Source organism: Coturnix japonica, chromosome 1 (genome assembly GCF_001577835.2).
Source record: "Coturnix japonica isolate 7356 chromosome 1, Coturnix japonica 2.1, whole genome shotgun sequence".
Classification (NCBI taxonomy): Eukaryota; Metazoa; Chordata; class Aves; order Galliformes; family Phasianidae; genus Coturnix; species Coturnix japonica.
In genome coordinates, this window is record NC_029516.1 from 36,255,950 (window position 1) to 36,282,489 (window position 26,540).

The 26,540-nt window shown below is 35.4% G+C and overlaps 1 protein-coding gene across 1 annotated transcript in view; it reads left to right on the top strand.

Moving 5' to 3' along the window:
* The window catches only part of PTPRQ (protein tyrosine phosphatase receptor type Q), a 100,172-nt gene that overhangs the window by 21,478 nt on the left and 52,154 nt on the right, over positions 1-26,540 (top strand). The window contains exons 10-24 of the mRNA XM_032443733.1: positions 1,914-2,124; positions 3,856-4,008; positions 4,132-4,311; positions 5,036-5,143; positions 6,396-6,677; positions 8,459-8,641; positions 9,699-9,800; positions 11,487-11,607; positions 14,896-15,056; positions 16,658-16,803; positions 22,268-22,433; positions 22,921-23,211; positions 23,522-23,797; positions 24,562-24,713; positions 25,648-25,789. Coding sequence (XP_032299624.1) covers positions 1,914-2,124; positions 3,856-4,008; positions 4,132-4,311; positions 5,036-5,143; positions 6,396-6,677; positions 8,459-8,641; positions 9,699-9,800; positions 11,487-11,607; positions 14,896-15,056; positions 16,658-16,803; positions 22,268-22,433; positions 22,921-23,211; positions 23,522-23,797; positions 24,562-24,713; positions 25,648-25,789 — 2,674 coding nt within the window. The remainder of the gene's footprint in view (positions 1-1,913; positions 2,125-3,855; positions 4,009-4,131; positions 4,312-5,035; positions 5,144-6,395; positions 6,678-8,458; positions 8,642-9,698; positions 9,801-11,486; positions 11,608-14,895; positions 15,057-16,657; positions 16,804-22,267; positions 22,434-22,920; positions 23,212-23,521; positions 23,798-24,561; positions 24,714-25,647; positions 25,790-26,540) is intronic.

A 26,540-nucleotide genomic window follows, 5' to 3' on the forward strand; every position in this document is an offset into this window, starting at 1 on the left:
GATTATATCATAGTACATGCAGAAAAGATGGGAAATTGTCTACACAGACGTACTCTAATGCTGGGATTTCCTAATTTGTGAATTCTTAATTTAGAATCACTGATGTTTTCTAAAGCTTACTGAATTTAGTTTGGTAATTAAAGAACAAAACAAATCATATCAAACATTGTTTAAAGCCTCAGAGACAGAAGTTATTTCCATGTGAGTACTGTTTTACTTTAAGAGGTTGGTGAAAATGAGGCACGTATGTCTTTTGCCTGCTGGTACTTAGGTGAGATATTTGGTTGTGGTTAATCTAACCTAGTTAAAATAATAATAATAATAAAATATCACAGAATGACTTAATTTGGAAGGAATGCAAAGATCACCTGTTCCAACTCCCTTGCTGATCAGGCTGCCCAGGGCCCCATCCAGCCTTGCTTTCAACACTTCCAGGAATGGAGCAGCCACAGCATCTCTGGCATCTTCCAGTGCCTCACCACCCTCTGAGCAAAGAATTTCTTCCTAACATCTAATTAAATTTCTCCTTTTTTAGTTAAAAGCCATTCTCCCTTGTCCTAGGACTATTCGACCATATAAACAGCCAGTCTCCTTCCTGCTTGTAAGCTCTTTTCAATCAGAAGTTCACAGTGAGGTCTCCATGGAGCCTTCGCTTCTCCAAGCTAAACAAGCCCAGCTTTCTCAGACTTCCTTTATAAGAGAGGTGCTCCAGCCCTTTGATTATCTTCTTGGCCTCTGCACCTTCTCTGACATCTCTACATCTTCCTTGTGCTGGAGGCCTGGGCATAGTACTTCAGATGGGGCCTCACAAGGGCAGAATAGAGGGGGACAGTCACCTTCCTCTCTCTGCTGGTCATCCCTCTATTGATGCAGCCCTGTTGGCCTTCCAGGCTGCATATGTGCACTGCTGGCTCATGTCCAGCTTTGCATTCACTAAGACCACCAAGTTCTTTTTGACATAGCTCCTTTCAGTGAGCACTTCAGTCTGTACTTGTACTTGGCCTTATTAAACCTCATTAGGTTCACATGGGCACACTATTCAAGCCTGTCCAGGTCCCTCGTGATGGTAGTCCTTTCTTCTGTGGTGTCAAATGCACCATTCATCTTCGTGTCATCTACAGACTTGTTGAGGGTACACTCAATCTCACTGTCTGAGTAGCTGATAAAAATAAAAAAGATTATTGATAAAAAACAGCTTCTTTGTCTCCACATTCCACCTGAGTTTTGTCTCTTTTCAGCTTTTATTATGCAGAAAATTTCGCAGTAGTAATTTCTCCCCTTAAGTCTACTTGCATCCCTTTCCAAATTCGTCTTTTGCCTGCCCTTGTCTTAGTGACATTTACATCACTTGCCTCCCTTTCATTCTTCTTTTCCACATATTTATTCCCCTTTTTAAAACTCGTCTTAATTCATTAGTGTCTGGTTTTCTCACACTTTCATCTATACCTTACTCAGATGTCATACAGATATGTTTTTCCCTCTCATCAATCTGATCAACCTGTTGTTCTTCCTCAGGGCCTAGTGGGGGCATCTGAAGCCTTCTTCTTGTCAGTGCCTTCTTCCCTGATGGAAAATGCTTAGTGCAAAAGGAGCCTCCGAAGCTCAAATATGTCTTTTCAATATAGCCATGAGGATAATGATATTACATATGAAACATTTTAAATCCACATTTTAAGAAATTTAAAATATATATTAAAAAATGCATGTGTTGTTTTTGAATTTTTAAAATGAACAAGCTGTAGGCTATGAGCAGCTGAGCTTTCTTGTGAAAAATACTGTTTTGCGTTTAATTATATATATCACATGAACATCGTTGTAATGTTAGCAGTGCCCAATTTATATGGTGTATATATAAATTGTAATAAAGAAGTTAATAATGATAAAGATCATGGCTTTATTTTTCTGATTTTTAGTATTTGATTGATTCTTTGGAACCATACATGATAAATGAAAACATGGAACCTTCTCCCACCTGGAATTCAATAGAAACAGCCAATGAATTATATGAAGGTTCAGGTGAAATGTTTTCTAGTATTCAGACAGCTTCCCCGGTGATATTTACAAGTGCGTCTGATGATCGTTTGCCTGCCATAAATGGTCCTTCAGAATTACATTCTACTTTGGGTAAGATATTTTAAGATTTTTTTCTACCTGTTCCTTTGCTCCTGAGGACCACCATCACTGTCCCAACTACAGTCTTGAGCACATGGTTCAGGCAAATTATGGATGGGTCATTTGCTGGAGTTGGATTTTTTTACTACCAAATAACCTCCTGAAGCAAATGGGAATGCCACACAGGCAGGAACTAGCCCCTTGTCACCCAGCTGACCTTCTTCCTAGTGAAAGGAGCACCCGAAAGCCATCAGCCAAGCTGCATAGACAATCAGTTATTACAGTTGCCAAAGCAGGTGTGATTGTCAGGGATTAACATATCTCCAAGCCCTTCAGAGTCATTGATTTCTCTAAGCCTTTTGACTAATAGGTTTTCAAATGTCAGTGAAGGTAAATAGGTCAAAAAGTTACAACTTTGCTATATGGGTTACAAACAGGTGGAGATGACCCCATGACATGGTGATGTCATTAGTGTGTACACTTGTTCTGTATTATCAATGGGACAGTGTTTCTTTGCTAAGTATGAATATTTACAAATCATTAAGCAGCCCGTAGCTGACAGGTGAGGACTTAAAATACCACTCTGATTTTTTACAATAAGAATTTTAAGCAGTAGACTGAAAGTCAGATTTTTAGAAGAGCTATTGAAGTCACTGGATTCCTCTGTCTACACCAGTGTTTAAGACCAGAATTTAATCCCTTACATTCTCTAGAATTCAGTGGATCTTTACTATAGTAATCCTATGGGGGTCTTCCCTTCATACAGTAAAACATACAGTGCTTTAAAAGTGACTTTTCTTTTTACTGCCTCATTCATCTTTAGTTGGTGAGTAGCTAAAATGTCTATGTTGATGAAAAATTAATTTCAAACATCATCTGTTGTAATATAGAGCGCAAGTATTATAGTAGTTGTTACAGTAATGTTGTTGACAGCCAAGTTTGCAACAGTGCTTGCTGATATTTAGATGCTAATCTTTGGGCCTGATACTTAGATATGTAAAGTATCCAAATCTTTTCACATTGCAGTGTCATAGTAACTCATTTATAACAGAGGATTTTGGCTAGCACACTTGGGCTGCTGATTTTGGGCTCATGCACAGATACGCACTCTGGTGCACCAGAAACTCTTTGTGGGCACATACATGATGCTGCATTCTGATCCAACTCTTCTGATGAAAATACCAGTGTGAAGCAATATGTGATGGGAGCCATTTCAAGTATAGCCATTACACAGTTAGGAGGGAAGGGAAACAAACAAACAAACAAAAAAAAAACCTAAAAACAAACAAAATCAGAAACCTCAGCAACCTAGGAGCTAGGCTTCTGTAATCACAGGGGAAAACAGGCTGTCTACAAGTATGCTTTTTCCCAATTCCTAGATTCCTCTCTGTTTTAAATCTTATTTTTATTTTGAGGATAGCTGTCAGTTTTAGTTTGGGTTTAGTTTGTTATCATGCATTCTTTCACCTAGGCCAAGCTATATAACCTTCCTACTGTCTAAATTTCATACTTTGTAGAAGACCTCTGAAAAGCAGAGAGGATTATATGCTTCAGGCTTGACTTAATGACAGTAACTCCTTGGAAATGAGACACTGTAACATTTTCTTTGTATTTTTGTGATTGCCACAGAAAGTAATTCTTTTTGCAGTAAAATTGTTGTAGATCACAATGTTGGAGTTTCGAACACAAAAGCAAAAATAAGAGTTGACAAATAAGTGACTATTTCTCTCCATTGAATACCAGGTGATCAGTATGCCACTGACATTTTGGGTGAAGAACTGTCCTACGTTATAAAGGGCCTTGCACCTTTCACAGACTACACAATCAGTGTGTCTGCTTTCACTGCTATTGGAGAAGGGCCACCATCTGTTCTCACAGTCAGGACACGTGAGCAAGGTAAAATGCAGCTCAGAGCTAAGTTAACATCCCTAAGTTCTTTCAGGAAATTTTAATTTGTTAAAAATTATTTCTTTTGCTTACTGTTGCATTTTTTTGTTTGTTTGTTTGTTTTCATTGAAGTTCCAAGCTCAGTGCAAAGTATATCTTATAAGAATATTAGTTCCTCCTCTGTTTTGCTGTACTGGGATCCTCCAGCAAACCCCAATGGGAAAATCATCCATTATACCGTTTATGCGATGGAGCTGGATACAAAAAGAGCATTCCACAGAACAACTTCAAACAACAGCTTACTTATGACAGGTACTGTGTCATGTGCTAAAAAAATAATTGCAAATATTCCAAAATTATTTATTACAAATTTAGGTAATGTAGCCACTGTAAGGTAGGTAGATCAAGTCTGCCCCATCCACACATGCACACAATGCAGTCAGAAAGTGGTGCCAGACTTGTCTGCTGTGTAGAGGTATGTAGGGAATGTGAGAGCAGCAGAGAGGACTGCACAAGGCAAGTACTGTAGCTAGTAGTAATTTCTCAAGTGGATTTCTCCTTACCATTTTTTTCTCGTCTCATTTTTTCTACATAGGAAAATGTTTCTAAACTGTTAATTCTTTTTCAGACTGGATTTCTTTTCCATACAGAATTTATCTAATAATAATTGTTAATAATATTTTTCTTCTTTTAAGGTGATAATATTTAAGCTAATTGGAGAAAATAAGTTAGTTATGCTGTTCCAGGCACTTACTTGAGCTAAAAAGAGTAATGCAAATACAATAAGACATGTATTTGTGTGTACAAGTACACATTCCTTGTTTTTTAATTCAAGCAATTTACGGGGTTGAATTATTTCAGAATATACTGATTTGTCTGAGTGTTTATCTGAAGATAAATGATATTATGCAAATTCAATATTTTAGGTGGAAAACATGTTTCAAAAACTCTTAGAACACTTTAATAGTTTTATAAGAAAGCTACAACGTGCTCAATGAGGGTCATTTTTGCTTCTTTTTTTACTTCATCTTTTTAGGTTTAAAAAAGTACACCAACTATAAAATGAGAGTTGCGGCATCTACTGTGATTGGAGAAAGTGCTTTGTCTGAAGAGAATGATATTTTTGTGAGAACCCCTGAAGATGGTAAATATATAGTTTGCAATCATGATTTGATTTATATATTAAAGAAGTCTGGGCACATACCTAGAGGATGGGAAGAAACTTATTAATAAAATCAATGTTTGCTGAAATTCTTAGTCTTCAGTCAGTCAGTCAGTGCTATTCCAAATAGCAAAGTCACTACATCTAACATTAGCAACATTAGCATGGAAGATATCAGGCTATGGTATTTCAATTGAAAATTAAGCTTCTTCACATGGAAATTATCTATGTGGGCTGTCCTGCCTTCCAAAGAGTAGTGATTTATTACAATGAGTATTTTTTTTCATTCATGGGCTCAGAAATCAGGAATGAAAGTGGTACCATGACACCTTTACATCAAAAAGCATCAAGATAAATTCTAAAATGTCTGTATATATGCATTTGTGTGCCCCGGTGGCACAGTGGTAGAAGTGCCGCTTGCAACACCGGAGGCCCGGGTTTGAATTCCCCTTGTGGCGCAAGTGGTACAAGTGCCACTCTGCTACACAGGAGGCTCGAATCCCGGGAGCTGGATTCGATGATCTCTAAGGCTCTTCCAACCCGCATGAGACTGTGATACTGTGATTTGTGCACAAACTGAATAACATAATCCAGGATTCTTACAACATATATTTTTTTAAGTTTTATAGATTGGTTACTCCAGGAGTGAAGTGATGAGGCCTTTACAAAATTGATGCTCAGAACTGACTTGTTTCTTAAGTGTAATCCACACACTCCTTCAACTCTTTGAGATGTTATGAGCTCTCTAGAGTCACATGAAATCATACACTTCCAGTAGATTTAGCCAACACACTACCCTAGAGCTGAACTTGCTTTCTGCTTCACCTTGTAACCTGAGTATGCAAGATTTGTACTGAGATCTTCAGAGGTTATCATTTAGCAACTCTATCAGTAAACTAAAGGGAATTCAAATACACTACAAAGGGTTCCTTTCCTGGTTCACTTGATGTTTGAGTGAAATAGGAGAGGTACTTTTTAAGAAGACAGAAATATGACATTCAAACAAAATTAAATTAGAGGAAAACAGTGAGAGGATCAGTCTGAATGAAAGCAATAGACAAAGGAAGTTGTACTGATATAAAAAGTTGTCTACTTTTTTTAGTGGAAAGTTAAAAATACAGAAATTTAGTAATAATCCAATTGGTTTATCAGATTGGTCTTATATTCTATTATAATTAACTGAATGTCTCAGACTTTTTGTTGTTGTTGTTGTTCTTTGATTTCTGTACTGCAGAACCAGACTCCCCACCCCAAAATGTAGAGATAATAAATGTAACTGCAACAGAGATAAACCTGAAATGGTCACCACCTGAGCAGCCTAATGGTCTCATAACTCACTATGAAGTTCTATACAGTGATTCCAGTGATTTATTTGTGAGGAACACGTCGTATACGAATATATCACTTACTGAAATGATGCCATATACTCTCTACAACATCTCAGTAAGGGCATTCACTAGACTTGGCCATGGGAATCAGTCATCTTTCCCACTTCTGGTGAGAACTTCTGAAACTGGTGAGTATATAATTTTTGGGAAAACTACTGATTTTTTTTCTGACAAGTGCTTTATGGTGGCATTTGATGCTTGGAAGTCTGTGTTAATTTGTTAATTTATTTTAAAAGTAGGTTTTTGTTTTGAAAAGCAGAAACTTCGAATACTCTTTTTTTTTCTCTTGTATATACAAAACAAGCATAAGGAAATAGTATGATTGATTAAGAAGTTAAAAAAAAACACAATTTGAATACGTATGTCTCAGGATCTTATATATTTTACTATTTGTCCTCAAGTATTTCTTGTATTTTGCAAGAAAATAATGTTTTATAGGGAAGTAGGGTTTCAAAATGTGAAATTGACTGGAAATACAATTTATGAACTGAAATTTTCTAAGAAATCAATTCTAATCGTTAAAGAAATATATCAGGATTAACCGATAAGGTGCTATTTTGTACTAGTTGAGTTTGTTGCTGGAAATATTTTGGACAATGCACAAATAAAATAGCAGAAGATTAAAGTCGATTAAATCTTTCCAATCAAAAGAGCAAGTGAAAATTGGGAAGAAAGGATGAATATTAAAAAGCTATAGAACAAGGCATATATAGACTTAAGTAGACTGTAAGATAAGATAATGTAGAGAAAGGAAGGAATATAAATTAAAGAGGGAGGGTCATAAGCTTTTCAGGGGAGCTAAACAGGAAGTGCACTGGGAAAAATTCTGAGAAATATGGATGACACAGAGAACAGATGTTTGAGTTAAGCTGTAGGAATGGAAAGTGGCTGGTTTCCTTCAGGACTCAATCATATTTATGTAGATCTGGTATGACACTTGTACTTTTCTGAGGCTTTTTGATATTGACTAATTTACTGCCTCAGACAACTGGGTACTTTGTCAATACCTAGAGTTAGATCTGGAGTTAAATGTGTTCTGTTCATTAGACTGTTTTCAGTGAGGAAAGACATGATTGTAGTGTTCTATCTCAAAAAAGTGTTCTATCTCAAAAAAGTGTGAGTCATATGCAGTATCTTCTTGATTGTTAAGACATGGTGGTTATTACTGTGAACTCGTTTCTGAAATGAAATTTGATTTTCAATGTGTGAAGTAGTTGTGGTCCAGAGCTGCCAAACAGAACTCATACAGAATGAGAACACAGACACCTAGTTTTAAGAGTTCATGAGATTGAACTCAAAATAGAAGCACAAGAGCACTTGTACTGATTTTGTGGCACTTTGTTGTTGTTGTTGTGGGATTTGTTTACTTGGTTTTGTTGTTTGGTTTTTAGACAGGTATGATAGATATGTATCTGCCCAACTGATTTAGCGTATTTATCTTTAGGTGTTTTTTATCGTTCTTTTTAATTTAGACATATATCTTTTCTAGAAGTTTCATTTTCAAGCCTTTTACCAGTGCCTAGTTCTCCTGATACTCAGAAGAAAAAATTGAATTCCGGCTGCCTTTGACAGAGAATGCAAAAAAAACTTTTGAGATGAGAAGAATAAAAATAAAGGAGGAGCTGGAAAATGAAGCATTTTTAGTTAACCACAACCTAATCAAGCGTTGATGTGTCCAAAACTATTCCAACAAGAAATTAAGCAAAACTGGGGGCTGATTCCACTGCCTCTAGTGGCATTTATTCCCTTTCTGGATACTGCCTCTTTTGAAATTTATTTTAGCAAAACAACAACAAAGAAAAATAAAAGATAAAAATAAAATTGTTTACATTTAATCAATTTAAGAAAATGCTTAAGAAATCAATATAACTGTCTGGAATCTTTTACAAGTCTAAATTTCATCTTCTAGTTCCCGGTTCTGCACCAGAAAACATAACTTATTGGAACGTCTCATCCACTGAAATTGAGCTGTCATTTTTTCCACCATCCATCCCCAATGGCATCATACAGACCTACACAATATATCTCAAGAGGACTAATGGAACTGAGGAAAGAGTTATAAACACCACTCATCTGGTACTACGTATTACAGGCTAGTACATAATGATATGAATCTTAAGGCAACTGTAACTTGTTCTGAGAGGGGCTCAATGGACCAACTGATCTGGGGCAATTGATTCACTGAATGGATCATTCTTGTCCTTATATAATTAGGCACCGCTTGTCTGAGAAGTAGCCAGTTGTGCCCTATAGTAATGCTGTGGAATGGACTGTGCTTGGTATACAATCTAACATGCCTCTTACTGTGTTTTGACATTTAAATTATGAGGAAATCCAGTAGATTTTTTTGGCATGCTTATCACTGTGACAAAGTAAGTACTGAGATCACTAATTTTAGTATCAATATAATACTTTCCTTTTCACTCAACTTTCCATCTTTTGATTTGTTCAGTCATTATTATGCATTAGCCTTCTCTATTGAGGAGCAGCTAATGCTGGCTACTCAATACCTTAACCAGCAAATTTTCAAAGTAGTGCTAAGGACAAACATCTAAGCATTCCAGAAATAGGAAGTATAAAATGATCTAGAGGGCAAAACATATGAGGTTTGTTCAGCCCAGGGAAAGGAAGGCTGAGGGGAGGCCTCATTGCTTCCTGCAGCTCCTCATGAGGAGAGTGGAGGGGCAATGCTGAGCTCTGATCTCCAGCAACAGGACCTGAGGGTGCGACATGGAGCTGCGCCAGGGGAGGGTTGAGTCGGGCTTTAGGAGAAAGCTCTTCACCAGAGGGTGGTGGGCACAGCTGTGCCCACCACCATTCAAGAAGTGTTTGAACAGTGCTCTCACAGGTTTTGATTTTGGGTAGCACTGTGTGCAGGCAGTGGTTGGAGTTGATGATATGTGTGTGTCTCTCCCAACTCAGGATATGATTTGAACTGGTAATTAGAACTTTACCCCTTCTATGGTTCAGGCAGAATATTTTATGTTCAGATTCTCCTAATGCTCATTTTAATCTCCAAAGGCACAAGTGATAGGCCTCTTCAGCACTTCAGAACTTCTCCTTGTGACATATAATCTCAACTTTTTTTTGATTAATAGAAGGTTCTCTCCCAGAATGTTTGGTTTGCTGAACTACTCTTCTTCATTTAGATTTGAAGAAATATACAGAATATATGATAGAAGTGTCTGCTAGTACTGTGTTGGGAGAGGGTCTTCGTAGTGCACCTCTGCATATACTGACTGATGAGGATGGTAAGTCAGAAGAGAAGTCGTGATGTATCATTTTCTGCTTGTAGTCCCAAACTATTTCAATCATGTCATATCTATGTAGGTTTTAGAAATGTTTTTATAATTATAACTCTATTAATATCCATCTAGCTATGCATTCAACCGTTCACTTTCTGTGTGTGTGTGCATGTGTGTGTTTATAAAGGGAGGAAGACACTAAGAACACAAATATTAAAGCTGCATTGCCATAAGTGTTGCACCATGCATTCCTAAATTAAATCTCATTCCATGTTTTATGGAGCACTGGTTTTTGACAATAATGGGTCTTTGCACATCTCCCAGGTGCTAATGTCCTTACATAAGTGCCATCAGTAATAAATGTTAGCAAGTAGCTAATTTGGATAAATCCATCTTTTACTAAGAGTATTTTTATTTAGAGCAATACCAATTCTGTCTTTCAGCAAGAAACATCCCCTGAATAAGAAATTCAATATGAACTGGACAAAAAGATACGACATTCATTATTTCATAGGTCTTGTATTATAGAACCACTGATGGTAATACAAGTAAAATACTAAATACAGCTGTCACCATTTTTGCTTCTAAATACAGACACTCACTGGCAGCCTTTGTTTGTTAAAAATATTTTTTTTAAGTGTACAGAGCTCTAAAACTTTTATGCCAACTTCTAAGATAGAGAAAGAACAACAACTGAGTAACAGTATTTATAATACACCACATGTGCTTTATTCACAGGAACATAGTGTTCCAAGTTTCAGACCAAATGTTTCATAGATGTGCTAATAACTATGCTCTTATTCTCAATTTCCATGCATGACTGCAATTATGACTTGAATTTTTAGTACATGATGCTTTTTTGGTTTAATTTGAGAAGAACAAAAGTCATTCTACTTAGTACTACTACTATCTGTGAATCAAGGTTTACTTCTCAATAGCATGCTAATACAAAGCATTATCGCTAGTGCTTCCATTGGTACATATTTCTTCAGCAATACTTATATGAACTTCAGAGTGCTTCAGCTGGAATGAAATTAAACACAATCCAACATTTTCACTAATTTATCATTTCCCTACAAAATTGTTACATGGTGTTATTTAAAGTTCATCTTAACATGAATTTGACTGGTCCCAGATAATGTCCATCTTTTTTCTTGCCCTTGTGACACACAAAATGTATGAATGTGATCCTTATTGGATGGAGGGACTAGATTGTACCACTGTTTATTATCCCACATTTTATCATCACTCAGTGCCATGCTTATCGATTTTTCCACATATAATTATTTCCAGCACCTCTTTTCCCTCAGGGGAACTATTTTGCTGTATTTTACACGTGTCCATACCTATAAAGCTCTTGCTTTTATTGGAAGAAAAAAACATTACAGCAATGTACTCGGGCAGTAGGTGAATCACTGTGACCTACCCGATACTCTGTTTTCTCATGAAGTACTTTTTCCATTGAATCACAGAAACAGATGTTCAAACACCACCATGCAAAATCTTCTTTTATCATCTCTCACAAAAAGGAAATGAAACTGTGCTATAACGTTAGTTGATGGATACTGTGCTGGTGTAGTACAAAGTTAATTTTCCATCACAAAATAATTACTGCCCTATGTAAGGATGTTGCATATCCCATAGATCTTTGCTGTTTACCAAGATGTTGTGTCCCATTCTCTCGTTTCATAGCTCCTAGTTCGCCTCCAGAATCCCTCTCAGTAAAACAGTTGTCGGGTGTCACTGTGAAGTTGTCATGGAAACCTCCACTGGAGCCAAATGGAATTATCCTCTATTACACAGTTTATGTCTGGTAAGATTTCCTGGAAATAGTTCTGAGGATAAATATTAATCTGTAACCTAGCAGGAATGTTGGGGTTTTCTTACACAATATGTTGATTACATGTTTTTGGTGAATGCATATTCATCCAACACTTAGACTTTTGTGTACACAAATTCAGATATAATTTGGTAGCTGAAATTTAGAGTATTAAATTTTTTCAAGCTTTTTCTGTTTTGTTTTTGTTGTTTGTTTAATGACAGTTTTTTTTCCCAATGTAAATTAAAATTTGATTTAGATTGTGGTGATTTTCATTCTATACTGAATGGGCCTGTTTTGAGGCAGGGCACTGGCTCATCCTAAAATGGAAAGATCTGAAATAGATGTAAAATAGATTTCTTTTGTTGAAAGTGCATGAAAGAAATCTGAGAGCTCTTCTAGCAACCATCTAAATGACATAAGAACTCAAGAGTCACAACAATATGTTCTATCACAGTAGTATGTACTATCAGTTATCCTTAATGTTGTATTTTGTATGTATTACATTTGTAGCATAGAATTTTTAACATATGTTTTTTATTTACTGTATTGTTTTCTCTTCTGTCCTTTCTGCTTCCATGCATTTTTTTTTTCTCATTAATCCTGGGATCTTTTCTAACCTTATTATTTTGGTATTTTAAAACTTACAGGTTCTGTGCTGTTTCATGCATAACATAGTTCAGTCTAGTGATGTGCTAGATCTTCAAAGATCTATATATAACTTCTAGGATTAAGAAGAGTTTGTTGTTCATTACTTTTAACAATTGCGCTTACACTGTACCACTCTATTGCCACTGCAAAAGACACTGTGAGAAAATTATAAAGAAGTCCACCTTATGGTATCTGAATTGTGCGTGCAAATTACCAGTCTTTATAAATGTAATATTATTGACCTTACATTTACTATTTCAGTGTGGCTGTAGTCTGGGGTAGAACTTGGCCTTGATTTCTATTGATATTTATTTATTTATTTATTATGTTATCACTTCTAGCTAAGTCACTCCTCAGATGAACAGGAAGCAGTCATTTTTCAAGAAGAGTTAAATTTGGCCTGTCTTGTTCCTTCTACTATGCTTGCAATGTCATGTGCTCTTCTACCACAAAAAAAAAAAAGATGAATTAATGCCTATCTTACATCCAGGAATGTGTTACTTCATAATATGAATTATCATTTTGTTACAGATTGTGTTCAAAGGTTTTGAGGTTATAGCATTTACAGCCTTATATTATCTAAAAGCTTACTAGTTTTGTTGTGATAAGTAAGTAAGAATTGGTTATTAAAAACCATCATTCCATTGAACCACCTCACCAAATATCTCATTTAAGCAATCATGTAACTTTTTGAAATAACCTTTGTCCATTTTCCCTCCTTATTCTCCTTGCTGTGTCTTATCTGTCCTTACCGTGCCATATCTAAAATTAGACAGGCATTAGGTGTCATCTTGTGGCAAGAAACTTGCTCATAACTTCTCACAACTTCACTTTTTTTCTTTTTTACATTTTACATATTTAATGGAATTAGCTATGTGATTTCATCCAGTGCATTGCAAGGTGAGATTTGACATGGCAAAGTGCTGTGCAATAGTTGCTGCTTTTCAGGGTATCCAGTATTTTACTTGGGAGATTGTTGTTCTCGGATTTCCTTAATAAAGAAGGAAGAAGCTAATACTGATGCTAAATAAATGTTCTTTTTCTTAAATACATTGCAACAGGTACAGAAAAATTGGTAAATTTAGAGATTTGAGGATAACAATTTGCAAATACTAGAACATAAAAAGTAACGTTCTCATTTTTATCATCTTTCAAGGATTACTGCTGAACTTGACAGGAGCTATTAGCATTTTTCTGAGTTAGGAGTACCTTAGTTCTTTCAAGGAAGTATTTCAGACTTGAAAATTGTTGTTCTCCCATTCAATAAATTGGTGTAAGATAATTACTGACTAAATCTACTTAAGAGTGCAGTATCCGTCTTTTTCAAGTATGCCATTTCTCAGTTTTCTGACTCAGTTTGTCACTTGAACTTAGGTCTTAAAATTCCTCGGCTACTTTCTCAACTTTTTTTTTCTCATTGTCTGTGAAGCCTGCATCCACTTTGTCAGTGTTTTCTTATTGTTTTGATTGCAGTCTCTGTTGCTTTCCAAAAAGAAAATCAGCTTTTATTGAAATGCTCCAAGCTCCAGATTACTTCTTATCTATGACCTAGCTGGGGAGATGTTATGAGAATGCAGTTACTCAGAGTAGAAGTGTTTGCAGCAATAAGCTGTAAGTTTTCTTCGGACTTAAGTTATAACCAGCTACATTTTTCCACACTAAGAATATAATGGGCAAAGATCCAAGAAAGTATGTCTTTTCTTCATACAGAATCTCGTAACTGTAATGGCAATGTTTCATATCTCTTTACAGACTACTCAGACTCTCAGAACTTTGAGAATAATGTAAATGTTAGTAACATTTTCTGCTATCAAGACTATTTCCCAAGAAAAGATGAGCCTTTTTATTTTTTTTCTTTGAACTTTTCAAATTGTAATTCTCCTGTGAAATTCCATTAGAGGCACAGGGCATCTATTGATTCAAAACTGTTTTCAGGAATGGAATATTAGCTAGCCTTTTCTGTGCTAGGTTTTCATAAAATATTAAATAACAGAATTTTAAAACTCAAGGTAGTTGTTCCTGTATCTTATTTTACTTTCTGATAATCATTTCATACCTATGCTAATACCAGCGTTTTATTAATGTTACATCTTATAGTCATTCTAGGCTGGTTTTGACCTGACTAGAGTTCCATTCTGATCCCCTGCTACATTCCACCAGAATTAACTCAGCACCAGCTAATTCCTGTTCCATATCATCTTCTATTATTCCATTTATAACTTCAGCCTTCTGACCAATTTCACAGAGTCACAGTAGGGCATGCTCCCTTGCTATAATCTTTTTATATTTCGCTATTTCTGTCTAGGGAGACAGTTTAGTTATGCCCTAGTGTGTCCTTCCCAGGGATACCACACTTGACAGTAATTACAGGATGGACATGCTATTCCTTGATATTCCATATAATAATCTTCTTCGCTAATGTAATTTACATATGTTTTTCTGTTGTGCTTTGTTTTTAAATGAAATTAAGAGCTCCATTGAGATACAAAAACACAAAAGTGAGCTTTTCATCAAGATCTTCCCTAAAGCCTAAATTATATATATTTGTCACAAGATTACATTTTTCTATTTGATATCATATGCCACAGTTGTATTCATGCATAAATAATTAATAAAGTATTTTTTCTTCAGGAATAAAATGTCAAAAAGGAGTGTTAATGTAACAGAAACATCACTGGAGTTCACAGATCTGGAAAATAACTCTGAGTATAGTGCGTATGTAGCAGCAAGTACAAGATTTGGCGATGGCAACATAAAAAGTGATACTGTAATATTCAGAACTTCTGAAGGAGGTAAGCTTATGTGTAATATGAATGTTTGATTTCATTCACCTTAATTTTCTATCATTATAAAAATATTTAATATATTTTAATAGCTGTTTTCTCTACCATTCTCTGACATAAGTTCTAATAGGAAAAGTGCTCCGCACAGTCACATTCATGATCTTGAGGGGGTTTGAGCTAAAAAAATGAAATCTGTGCAACAATTTGCTTGTTTTCTTTCTTTTAATGATTTCCACAATGGCAAATCACTTCTTTACATGATCATATTGCATATAGTGCTTTGATTTTTTTTTAATAGTTTCTGGTTTTCCAACCAAGCATATTGATACAATGTATTCTATAGGCATAGTACACAGGCATATTTCAGAACTATCATACACAGATAAATTTCTCAACAATCAATAGCAGGACTAGTTTATATCAGAGTCATAGTTTAAAAGAGTTTTTAAAACACTTGGTTGTAGGTTTTTCCCAGCCTTTGCTACTAATGCTGTTTTGGAAATATGAACTGACATTTTAGGCCAGAAGTTTAAGGTATGGATCTTGGAGTTTCTCTTCCAATTAATGTTTTCATATATTATACAAAATAGAACAGCCCAAAACAAAAGAACACTACAGTGTTGAGTGCTCTACTGCATTTGTGTAGAACGCTTTCATACTTGGCCAGAACTGTAGATGTAAATTCCCTTAAGCTGATGTAAGGAACTGAGTTTGAGCCTCCTGCATTTCTATGATACTGACAAAGACCATATTCCTTACAAGATAGGAGAAGATTCCAGTTGAAGAATATTTACATGTCCTTCCTGCATATTGAATAGGCTGAGGAAAGAGCAAACAAGAAGAAATGATCAAGCCACCCAAACTTAAGTATCTGGTTAGCCTACAAGAACTGTGAATCTAAACTCATAAAAGAGAGAAAGGGGCTTTTAATTTAGGTTTTCTGTGGGAACAGGACAAGGGGAAGTGAGCATAAACTGGAGCATAAGTTCCACACGAATATGCAAAGGAACTTCTTCACAGTAGGGGTGACAGAGCGCTGGAACAGGCTGCCCAGGGGAGTTGTGAATTCTCCATCTCTGAAAATATTCAATACCCTTCTGGATGCCTACCCATGCAGCCTGCTGTAGGGAGCCTGCTTTACAGGGGAGTTGGACTCAATGGTCCCTTCCAACCCTTACAAATCTGTGATTCTGTGAAATCCCTTTTTTTTTTTTTCCCTATTAACTGTATTTGGAGCTTAGAGGACTAACTTGTTCAACTTTTATTTTTATGAATTAGTTATATAGTGTCAAAATTCTGTCACTAATTTGTGTGCATGCACAGTGTAGACTTCCCATGCACGCAAACCAATAAGTACAGGACAAATTCTTTATGACAAAAGTTTCTGTGTGCTTCTGCACCTAAATAAAAACGTGTCTAAAGAATTGTGTTTTAAAATTCTGTTTGCAGTTTCTGTTTTGCTTTATCATTTCCAAAGCAGTTCTTATAACACATTCAGGAATACATTTAATTTGACATAGGATGTTGTCAAATCTGTACTGGTTTTTTTCATGAGTACTATAATGTATAAAAATTTCTGTTAGGTATGCTAAAACTTAACATATTTCCAGCTCCAGGTGATCCACCAAAAGATATTGTGTACAAAAACCTTACTTCCACATCAATAATGCTATTCTGGTCTCCTCCCCAAAAGCCTAATGGAAATATACGATACTACTCGGTTTATTTCAAAAATGATTCAGGAATATTTGTACAGGTAAACTTCTTTTTATATTCTTCAGTTGTATATTTCAATAAAGTGTTCCAGTAATTATTTTGTTAAACACTATTTATATCAATTTTATAGTTATCGGTGTATTTGTTGTTTTTTCATATTTTCTTTACCACAAGGCAGTTTTCTAACTTTCAAAGGCAGAAGCATGACTTGTAATCTTGCGTGTTGTGTTCTACTTCTCACTGGACATTAAGCATGAGAAGAGTTATTTATGAAGCAGAAAGGTGTCCTCTATTACTCTATATTACATAGCTTATGTACAGATATATGCACACACTTGTAATGCATATGTAAACACAACACATAGACAGAAGACCCATAGCACATCCTTGAGACTATCTTATTCTAATCTGTCAAGATGAAGTAATTCCTGTAGCAGCTCTTTTTAGTGAATGTTTGTACAGTACTGAAAATAAGAAGGTAATACTGTCAAATTAGAGAACAGATTATTATCTCATATTTTTTTTACTCTCAGTAACAAAACAGTTACTGTTTATTATCTTGAAAGCAAAGATATTTCAAATCCTAGCATAAAGCATAAAAACCAAATTTTATGTGATTATTCTTTGGTGATCTGGACTTTTCTAGGTTTTTTTTGTTGTTGTTGTTCATACTTTCATCATTATTTATACATCACATTTATTAATTTTACTTATAGTTTTTCTGCTCTCCTTTCTAAAAGTATGTTTTGATGCAGCAGAAATAAGCTTCCCTTACAGGTTTTGGTTTGCAAGCTTTATATACAGGGAAGAAAAAAAAGAAGTTAATGTTGTGAAGAAATTAATGCATGAAAAATTACCTGTGCTGCATAAATTTATCCTCAAGATATGTCTAGTGTGAGGTATGCATGTGTTTGAGGATAAATAGAAAAAAAAACACAGATTTTGTGAATAACTGTGGTTGAATCATTGCTGATGTACTTCAGTGTTTGCACATCTCTGACTTCCCTGAAACTGTGTGGTTGCTGCACTGCCTGCATATCTTTTGATGCAAGCAGGACCATGTCACGAATTCACATTCTGATGAGATTAAAATTAGGGATACAGTTCAGAGTGTCAGCTTCTACTTGCACACAGTACTGGACCAACAGCATTTTTCTTGGTCTAACAAATCCCTGAAGAAACTTACACCAGTTCATTGCCTGAACAAACACATCCTATGAAATCTGCCTAATACTTGGACAACTAAAGGGATGTTAGGGGAGGTTTAGAGCCTGTTACTGTGCTTAGGAAGGTGGGACTCTGAGATGAAAGAGTAAGGTGAAATTGATACAGCAAGACCTATTACCCCACTGGATTTTCTGAGGACTCTGGAAATGAAGGATAGGGAAGATGGAGCACACTACCATTTGCCAAACAAGGTGAGGGTCTAGTTTTGTTTTTGCATAAAGGAGTTGCACAAGGGAAGAATAGTGGCATGTGTAGAAGTTACTGCTGCACTGTCATATTATGTGCTGGACAGCAGACAAACACTGACAGTAGCACTTCTAGGTGTGGAAACCACTGTTTTCACCTTTAAAGCTTTCATTTATAACTCATTCCGCTATGGAGAACTACCAGAAGATAAATCTTGGATGCTATTGCATCTGTCTCTTGCTGGACTTGGAAGTTCATCATTAATGTCTCAAATTGTGATCCACTCCTTATCTGTCTGCTTAACTTCCTCTGCCATTCACATCCCTCTGTGTTCACTCTTTGGCATGGCAACCAGAATACCTACTGCTATACCTTTCCTCAGAATATTCGTGGATTCAAGACATTGAAACAGGAGAAAATAAACTTTTACAAATTCATCTATGTCAGATACTTCATACTACACTTTTACAACAAAGAAATGTATGTGTGAAAGCTAGCACCTAACAGAAGAAACCATCTCTGCTCCAGGCCAGATTTAAGTTCAGCTGGAACTTTCATATTCTGCTGTCATAAGTCTAGGGAAAATGCTACTTATTGTTTTCTGTTACTAGCTCTGCATCCGTGCAGTAAAGAGACGACACATTCTGACCAAGGGCAACTCCTGCACTGTAGCTCTTGTTCTTGCCACTGCTATGTCATGCTGTAGGATTCCTGCAGTTAAAGCTTTCACAGTTTGAAACAGCAGCTTTTCAAATTTTGCTCAGTGGTTCCTTGTGTGGTGCTTCAATCAATCATACTACCCACGTTTTCAGACTTACCGTGGAAAGAAGTGAAAGAATCAATGGAATCAGTTGTCTTGTTGCTACATAATGATCCTTGAGCAGTATTATTGTCTTGAACAAACTATTTTATTCAATCTCTCTACACTTGTGTTTCAATTGGAAAGAAAGTGGGAAAGGTGCTAGCATAAATTTGTGCTTGGACACATGACAACCGTCCTGCTCCAGACCAGGCAAGAGAACCAGGAGCTAAGCGGAGAAATAAAGCACTCTGCCCTTCTAGAAACTGAATATTAGACCTCACATCATCTAACTCCTCTATCTGAAGATTGACTAAGTGAGCGTGACTGGATTCTGTTCAGAGAGGAATTTGCTGTATTAACAAGAAAATTTTTTCTCTCGCCAGTATTATCAGTGTGGGGAAAAATGGAAATGCTCTGAAGTATAACACAGATTTTTGAAAAGCTGGTCTCAAAACAGTACACACCACAAGAAGCAAGACAGTAAACAGTGTGTGCTACATTCCCTGTGGAATTGGATTAGCCTTCAAAGTATCGCTACTCACATGGTCTCAGAGTAATGTGATATTCCAACATAAAATAACAATATGGTAGAATGAACCTAAAGAAAAAAGATCAATGGGAAAGTGTCAAGAGTGAAGAAGAGCAACGCTGTATTGTCTGAATAGAACTAATTACAGCTTTATGCCAATGGAAATTTCTGCTGCTGCCTAGGGTGAAGAAGATACTACTTTCTGCTGACACTTTCATGGCCTGTATTGCTTACATGTAGCTGCTTTTAATAATCTGATACTTTGCTATGTCAAAACTTCTTTCATGTATGGATGAAGAAGGAGATAGAAGGAAGAATTTCTTCAGCTGTAGCCAAAGATCCTAAGCTGTTTGCTTTCATCTGCGGCCACAGTTAATTGTAAAACTTCCTATAGTGTCCTGTCCCCAGGGTACAATTAGTGCAAGTTTCATCTTTTCTCAGTTTGTACCCACACAGCTCTTCCTGTTCACCTTTACTCATAATTATGTGTTCTTTTCTAATACTGTCATACTCAAAGTTTAAGGTATTCCCCTCTTATCATTGTTTAGGCTCCCTGTATTAATGGGACTCTCTCTTTAAAAAGTTTTTTGTTGAACCACCAAAACCCCTGTTGTTACAGCAATCGTGTTAGTTCACCACATGCCAAACTGACAGGCGGCTGGCTAAACTGTAAAGGTATGCCTTTTAAAGTAAGAGTTGGATTTTCAGCTGTTCATGCTAGTAAACTCCTGATAAATCTAAACTCAAAATGTGATGTGGTACCTTTGACGATTTCAGCTGCAAAACTCAGAAATATTTTAAATCCTTTTTTGATCATACTAGATGTTATTACTGTCAATTACTAAGTATTACTCATTATAAAAATATACAGTAGTGGGAATAACAGGAGAGCGGTAGTATGATGCATCTGGTTCCAAAGGCATTTTCTGTCATGGCTGTGCTTTAGCATTAGATTGTTTAATTAAGTCCCTTAGAATTTGATCCTTAGTTTCCTGCATCTACCTAAGTGTAAAGAAAAGCTCTTCCTAATCTTTTTCAGTTATTTGCATGAAGGCAGTGTTATCTTCCATCTATATTTAGATGAAAGTAATATGTAAAGGTAGAATTTCTTTGTATTTTGCCTGATGTTGACCTAACCTGATCTTTCATACAATCCTGTCCATGTGCTTTAAGTCTGCCAATTGGAGTTGATATAGAAATCTGTACTGTCAGTTTGTTCAGCTTCTGTTTTGTAATCATAACAAAAACTTACATTTTCAATACTGACTGAACTGCTTACTTACTGTAGTATCTGTTGGCAAAACTAGGTCTTCAGACAGAGGTGTTAATATCTCAGGGAAATCAATAAGTATTGCCTGTTTAGGTTTTGTTTTGTTTTGTTTTGTTCTCCACAGAAATAACATAAATTTGCCTGTAACAACAATAGGTCATGTTATATTATATAAAAATCAATTGAATTTGCAGTCAGATAAAGATTATGTGTACCAAACAATCTGTTTTTACAGTATTGACTCAGCTATTAGTAGAGTATATCACAGTGACTTCTTCATTAGGAACTTTCCTCAAGAGAAATATACCCTAATCTTATTACATGGTTTTAGTATGCCTTTCTTTATGCACAGTATTTTGGAATATGCAAACATTATAGTCATCTTTGCTGCTGACGCCATCTGCTCAAGGGGCAGTGTGTCTGCTTGAGAGGAATTATACTGATACTTCAAAGCTGGAGCAAAACTTTGACTTTCTACCCTGCATAGGATCTGAGTATCCTTATTGGGTGCATGACCATACTACAGTTTTCAAGTGCTAAGCCAAACTATTGTGGGTTCTCTGATTGAGGTTTCTTTAAAACAATAAGATGTGACAGTTTTTGTTATATGGTACAGTTGACCATACAAATAATCTGAACTATTTTTTTTCTTTCCACTTTCCAAAATAGTTCATTCCAAAACAGCCTCCTAATAGTCTCTGATCTGAAGCAGTAACCTATTGCAACAGTCATAGCTTTGGTGAAATTTTGTATGTAGTTAGAAAGAAAGTAGGATTTGGTCTTCATGCAGTTGTGTTTTGATAGCAAATAAATGCACAGGGAAAAGAATTCTGTTGGTCCCTTCAGTTCAACACAATCCACTGGATATGGTTGTTTGCACTGGAAATAATGAATTGTTACAAATGATAAGCATAACTAAACAAAGAAGCCATTTATCAGGTGTTACAGTGAGATCTCTGCTCCAGGAAACTTGTAGTTCGAAATTAAAAAGACAGTTTTCTGTAAGATCTGTTTACAATAGGAATAAAGGGATGGAAGTGCTTTGGTTTACTTTATACAGATCGGACAAGACAATCACATGTGCTCATTTAATCTCTGAACAATTATCAGGTCGTTTTTTTTTGTTTGTTTGTTTGTTTCTGTTTTTTACCTGTTGCAATATGAATAATTTCACTGCAATATTACAGATTTAATGTGATTACAAAAAATAATTATAAAAGTGGATTGATATTCAATTACTACAAAGAACAGGAAGAGTTGATTTGGTATCCTGTGGTGCTTACCAGGAGTAGTGCTTGACATAAATTAATAACTTGTGCATTTCCATAAAAAATGGAATTTATTTGTAGTCTAAGTATAGATTTATGTCTTTTGAATAGTATGGTGAATCATGTCGCTCAGTGATGATCGCTAAATGGAAAGCTGGATAGAAAAATCAACGAATAAATAAACATTAATTTTCAGTGATAACACATCTATTTTTCCTTCAGAATTTCACAAATCATGATAACGACAGCAATGTCAATACGTCCGCATCTGCAGTTTTGGATGATTTGGCCAAATACAGCCATTATACTCTATGGTTAACTGCAAGTACAGCTCTTGGAGATGGAAACAAAACCAGTGAAATAATAGATGTGTATACAGATCAGGATAGTAAGTGAATAACTTTTTAATGTTACAGTGTATATCAGTGCTCCTGTTTATTCAATATTCACTCATTAAAAATGATTTTACCTTAAAGATGGAAAAGATAGAATGAAAACAATCCAGCAAATCATATTTTTAATTTTTCCTTTGTGCAGAAGACATTTTGATTTGAATCTTTCCTTTGTAATATAGTAAATGTAGTTTAGAAGCTCCTTTTTTGGATACATCAATAATGAAATTATTTTAAACCATCACTAAGGCTCTTGAATTGGTCAAATGTAACAGAGATGGCTACAACATATATGCTATGAAAATATTTTGCTTTTGATAGTAAAATATAAATAATTTTAAGAGGTTTTACAAAATATTTAGTGTTTTACAAAAAAAAAAAAAAAAATTAAAAAATAACCACACTTTCAGCATGTGTTTATTTTGGTTTTGGGTTGTTTATTGCTGTAATCTACATACTTATTTTTTGTTTTTTCTATCCCAGTCCCAGATGGTCCTGTTGAAAATCTGGTCTATCAAAACATTTCCTCATCTTCTGTAAATGTAAGCTGGCTTCCACCATCCCAGCCAAATGGTTTAGTGTTCTTTCATGTTTCACTAAGTTTATTACAGCTGGGAACCAATAAGATATTGTCTTTTCTTACTTACAATACAAGCATCATTTTTGACAATCTGGAGAAATACACTGATTATGTTCTGAAAATCACACCAGCTACTGATAAAGGATCTTCTGAACTTCATGCTCTAAGTCTGCATATAAGAACTGATGAAGATGGTAAGTTTGAGACCAGTTTTTATTCATTCCTAAAGAAATTTGGAAAATAAATAGTTTTTGTAAAGAAAAACAAAGTTTATCTTTCTCATTTTATTTAAAATTATTTTTTATTTTTTATTTTTTTTTCCAAAATGACAATCAATTGCTACATATTTCTCTGCTGAGTCTGTGAACTTGTATTCTACTCAGAACAAAACTTTAACCAAAACTAAACTGGCTAATCTAGCTAAAAAAGACTTTTCATTATAACTCATTTTTTTTTTCTTCTGAGGTTATCCTTTTTTATTCTCTTTCTTATTTCTTTTTCTAGTCCCAGAATCAGCACCTGTAATCAAAACATTTTTAAATCTCTCAACTACCTCAGTGATGCTTTCATGGGATCCTCCTGATAAGCCAAGTGGTATTATAATAAGTTATGATTTAAATTTGTTTGGGTCAGAGAAGAATATTTCATTCTCTACCACCAATAATTTTATCATCTTGGAAGACCTTGTACCATCCACCTTATATAGTATTTACACAGCTGCAAGAACTATAAAAGGATCTGGTCCATCTTCTGTGCTTCATTTCTATACGGATGAGTCAGGTAAGCAAATGCGATTGTAACCAACCTTGAAGTTTTGGTTGTATGTTATTGTGTCTGACTTAAATCTGACATTACACATTGAAAGAGTTGAGATGAAAGATTAATTTACCAATGCTTTGTGTGAAGAGATCTCAGAAGAAGGTAACAGTACAGGAGAAATCTTTTCTGAGTTCTCCTCCTCCCACCACAGTGTGCCAGAGGAGGTCATACTCTGCATAGGATTACAAAAGCAACTTCACAGAGAAACATCTTTTGCTTCCAGAATGTATTACAGTTGGCCAAGTAACAAGGAATTTGAAGAAAGCAACTTCATCTCTCCTTTGTACATAACTGAAAAATTATAAAACATGAAAATATTTCTGACACACTCAGACCTCCTTTACATGGGACCTCTTCTCACCTTTGTGGTAAATGAGGCTATCTTAGAGATATATGTGTAAGCTATAGGAAGAGAAATATATTTTATTCCAAGAATAAATACTATGACTTTTGTTAAATGTCTCAGTTCTTACAGTGGTCTCATTTAAGTGATAAATAGTTTTTTTTTATATATCTGAGAAGATCCCTTGCTGACTAAGCATATTCCCGGTTAATGGAATTTGTTTCAGGCAAAAAAGAAATAAAAGTAAATAAATAGTAATGAAGAGCCAATCCGCTGAGTTCAAATGGTAACAAACATTCATATGTTCTGCTGCTTCTCTGAAGTGTTTGGGTTTGCCTGGAATATTTGAAATTTGGATTTAAAGAGTATTTCTCTTTTGCAGTGCCATTAGCTCCACCGCAGAATTTGACCATTACCAACTACACTGCAGATTCTGTGTGGCTAAAATGGGATCCGAGTCCTCAGCCAAATGGCGTTATTACAAGGTATAATCTAAAGATTTATCAAAACGACACTGAAAAAATATTTTTTCAGGTATGTTTGTAATATTTGTGTTCTTTTCCAATCTTTTACAAACACAATTTATGACAAATACTTTTATGGTCTCTTATGCTCCTACAGTTAGGAAACTTCTCTAACATTCTAACAAGAATGTATAGTTTCCCTACCCTCCCACCATGCATGTAACTCAGATTTTAAAATTTGATAGAAAAATGTAGTTACATCTTAATTTGCTTCCAGCATCTAATATTTCATAGAATCACAGAATCGTAGGGGTTGGAAGGGACCTCCAGAGATCACTAAGTCCAACCCCCAATTAATTTCATTAATTACAAGCTTTATTAATCTTTAGTTCATATTCCCCTTTAAGTTTAATGTTAGAGAATGACAGAATTGACTGCTCTGAGTTTCCCATGGGTTGGAGTCGATTGCTTTCAAAGATCTCTTCCATTCCTAACCATTCTGTGACTCTAAAGAACTGCTACCAGCAACTGTACTGTGTTTTTAGCTCTTCCTCAAACTCTGTGTGTGACTCAGGTAAATTAAGGGAAATGTGAAGCTATGACGCATGACCTCTTTCACTGAAGATGTGTAGTCAGGAAGTAGATTGCTGATAGAGAATTTGATAGAGAGAAGGTGGTGTAGACGTAGCAAGAGTTCTCAGATTTGGGGGGAAAGAAAGGCATATGTGGAGTTAATCTGTTCTAAAAGTGCTATGGTAATTATGATACCATCCTTTGGCATATCTTTCTTACAAGCCACAGTGAAGGAGGGAGAGAAAGGAAAGGAAGAATTTGACCCTGCATTCCTTTTAGTTGAGCTCAGGAACTACTTTGTCTGACTGAAAGCTACTGAGAGCAAAGGAAAGGCTAAAGCACTAAATTTTCTCTTCATTTCAATGGGTTCGAGGTGAGGCCACAATATTCACAAAGATTAAGTGTGTACTAATAATTTTTCCTTTTTTAAGAATATTTCAGGTTCAAACAATGAGGTAAAGCTCGATGGATTAAAACCATTCAGCACTTATTTTATCACTGTTTCTGCATTTACAAAACTTGGAAACGGCAATCAGTTCAGTAATGCTGTCCAGTTTACAACAATGGAATCAGGTTAGACATGGCTTTTTGTAAGCTACCATTTTGTTTATGTAGATTTTCAGCAGATTTCCCCTTCTCTCCATAGAAAGTGTAACAAGACGTTGTCTCATTATTTCCTGCTTCTTTAACACCAATTCACATTTCTGTTGTACTGGATAGACTGGGTTTGAAGTCTGCTGATGGAAGTGTAGAATTAGAAATGTTCTCATTGAAACAAGAAGCTTACATGACTACTATAAATCTTTTAATAGCATCACAGATAAAGGGAAGAAAATCAGATAGATATCAGACTTTGCAGTTAAAAACAATAATTCAGATCCTTGAGAAAATTACTGAATTTTTAACAGTATCAAAACTAACTGGACAAAAGATTGGCAAATGAGCTGGATCCTCTTTTAAGAAAATGTTTTGTTTTGTTTTTAACATTTTTTATCATTAATTTTAGGAAAGAAAACCAGTTTTAAATTAAATATCATATTTTTTTAGATCTTATTCTTCTAGACATTCGTGGGATGTCAGTGCAATATAACTGATTTAATTCATTAATTATGGATAGTTTTGTCATGTGCCTTCTACGCATCTTGAAGTTGCAGGTTGTTTCAAAATGAAAAATTATATAATGTGGAAGAGAATATTCAGCATCTGCTAAAGTGAGACCTGGAGCTCTGTAAATATGTGTGATGCTGACTTTTGGGCAAAATTGCAACTCTTTGTTGCAATTCCCAGTCTGTTCTGCTCTACGAGGGATGTCTATGGCACTAGA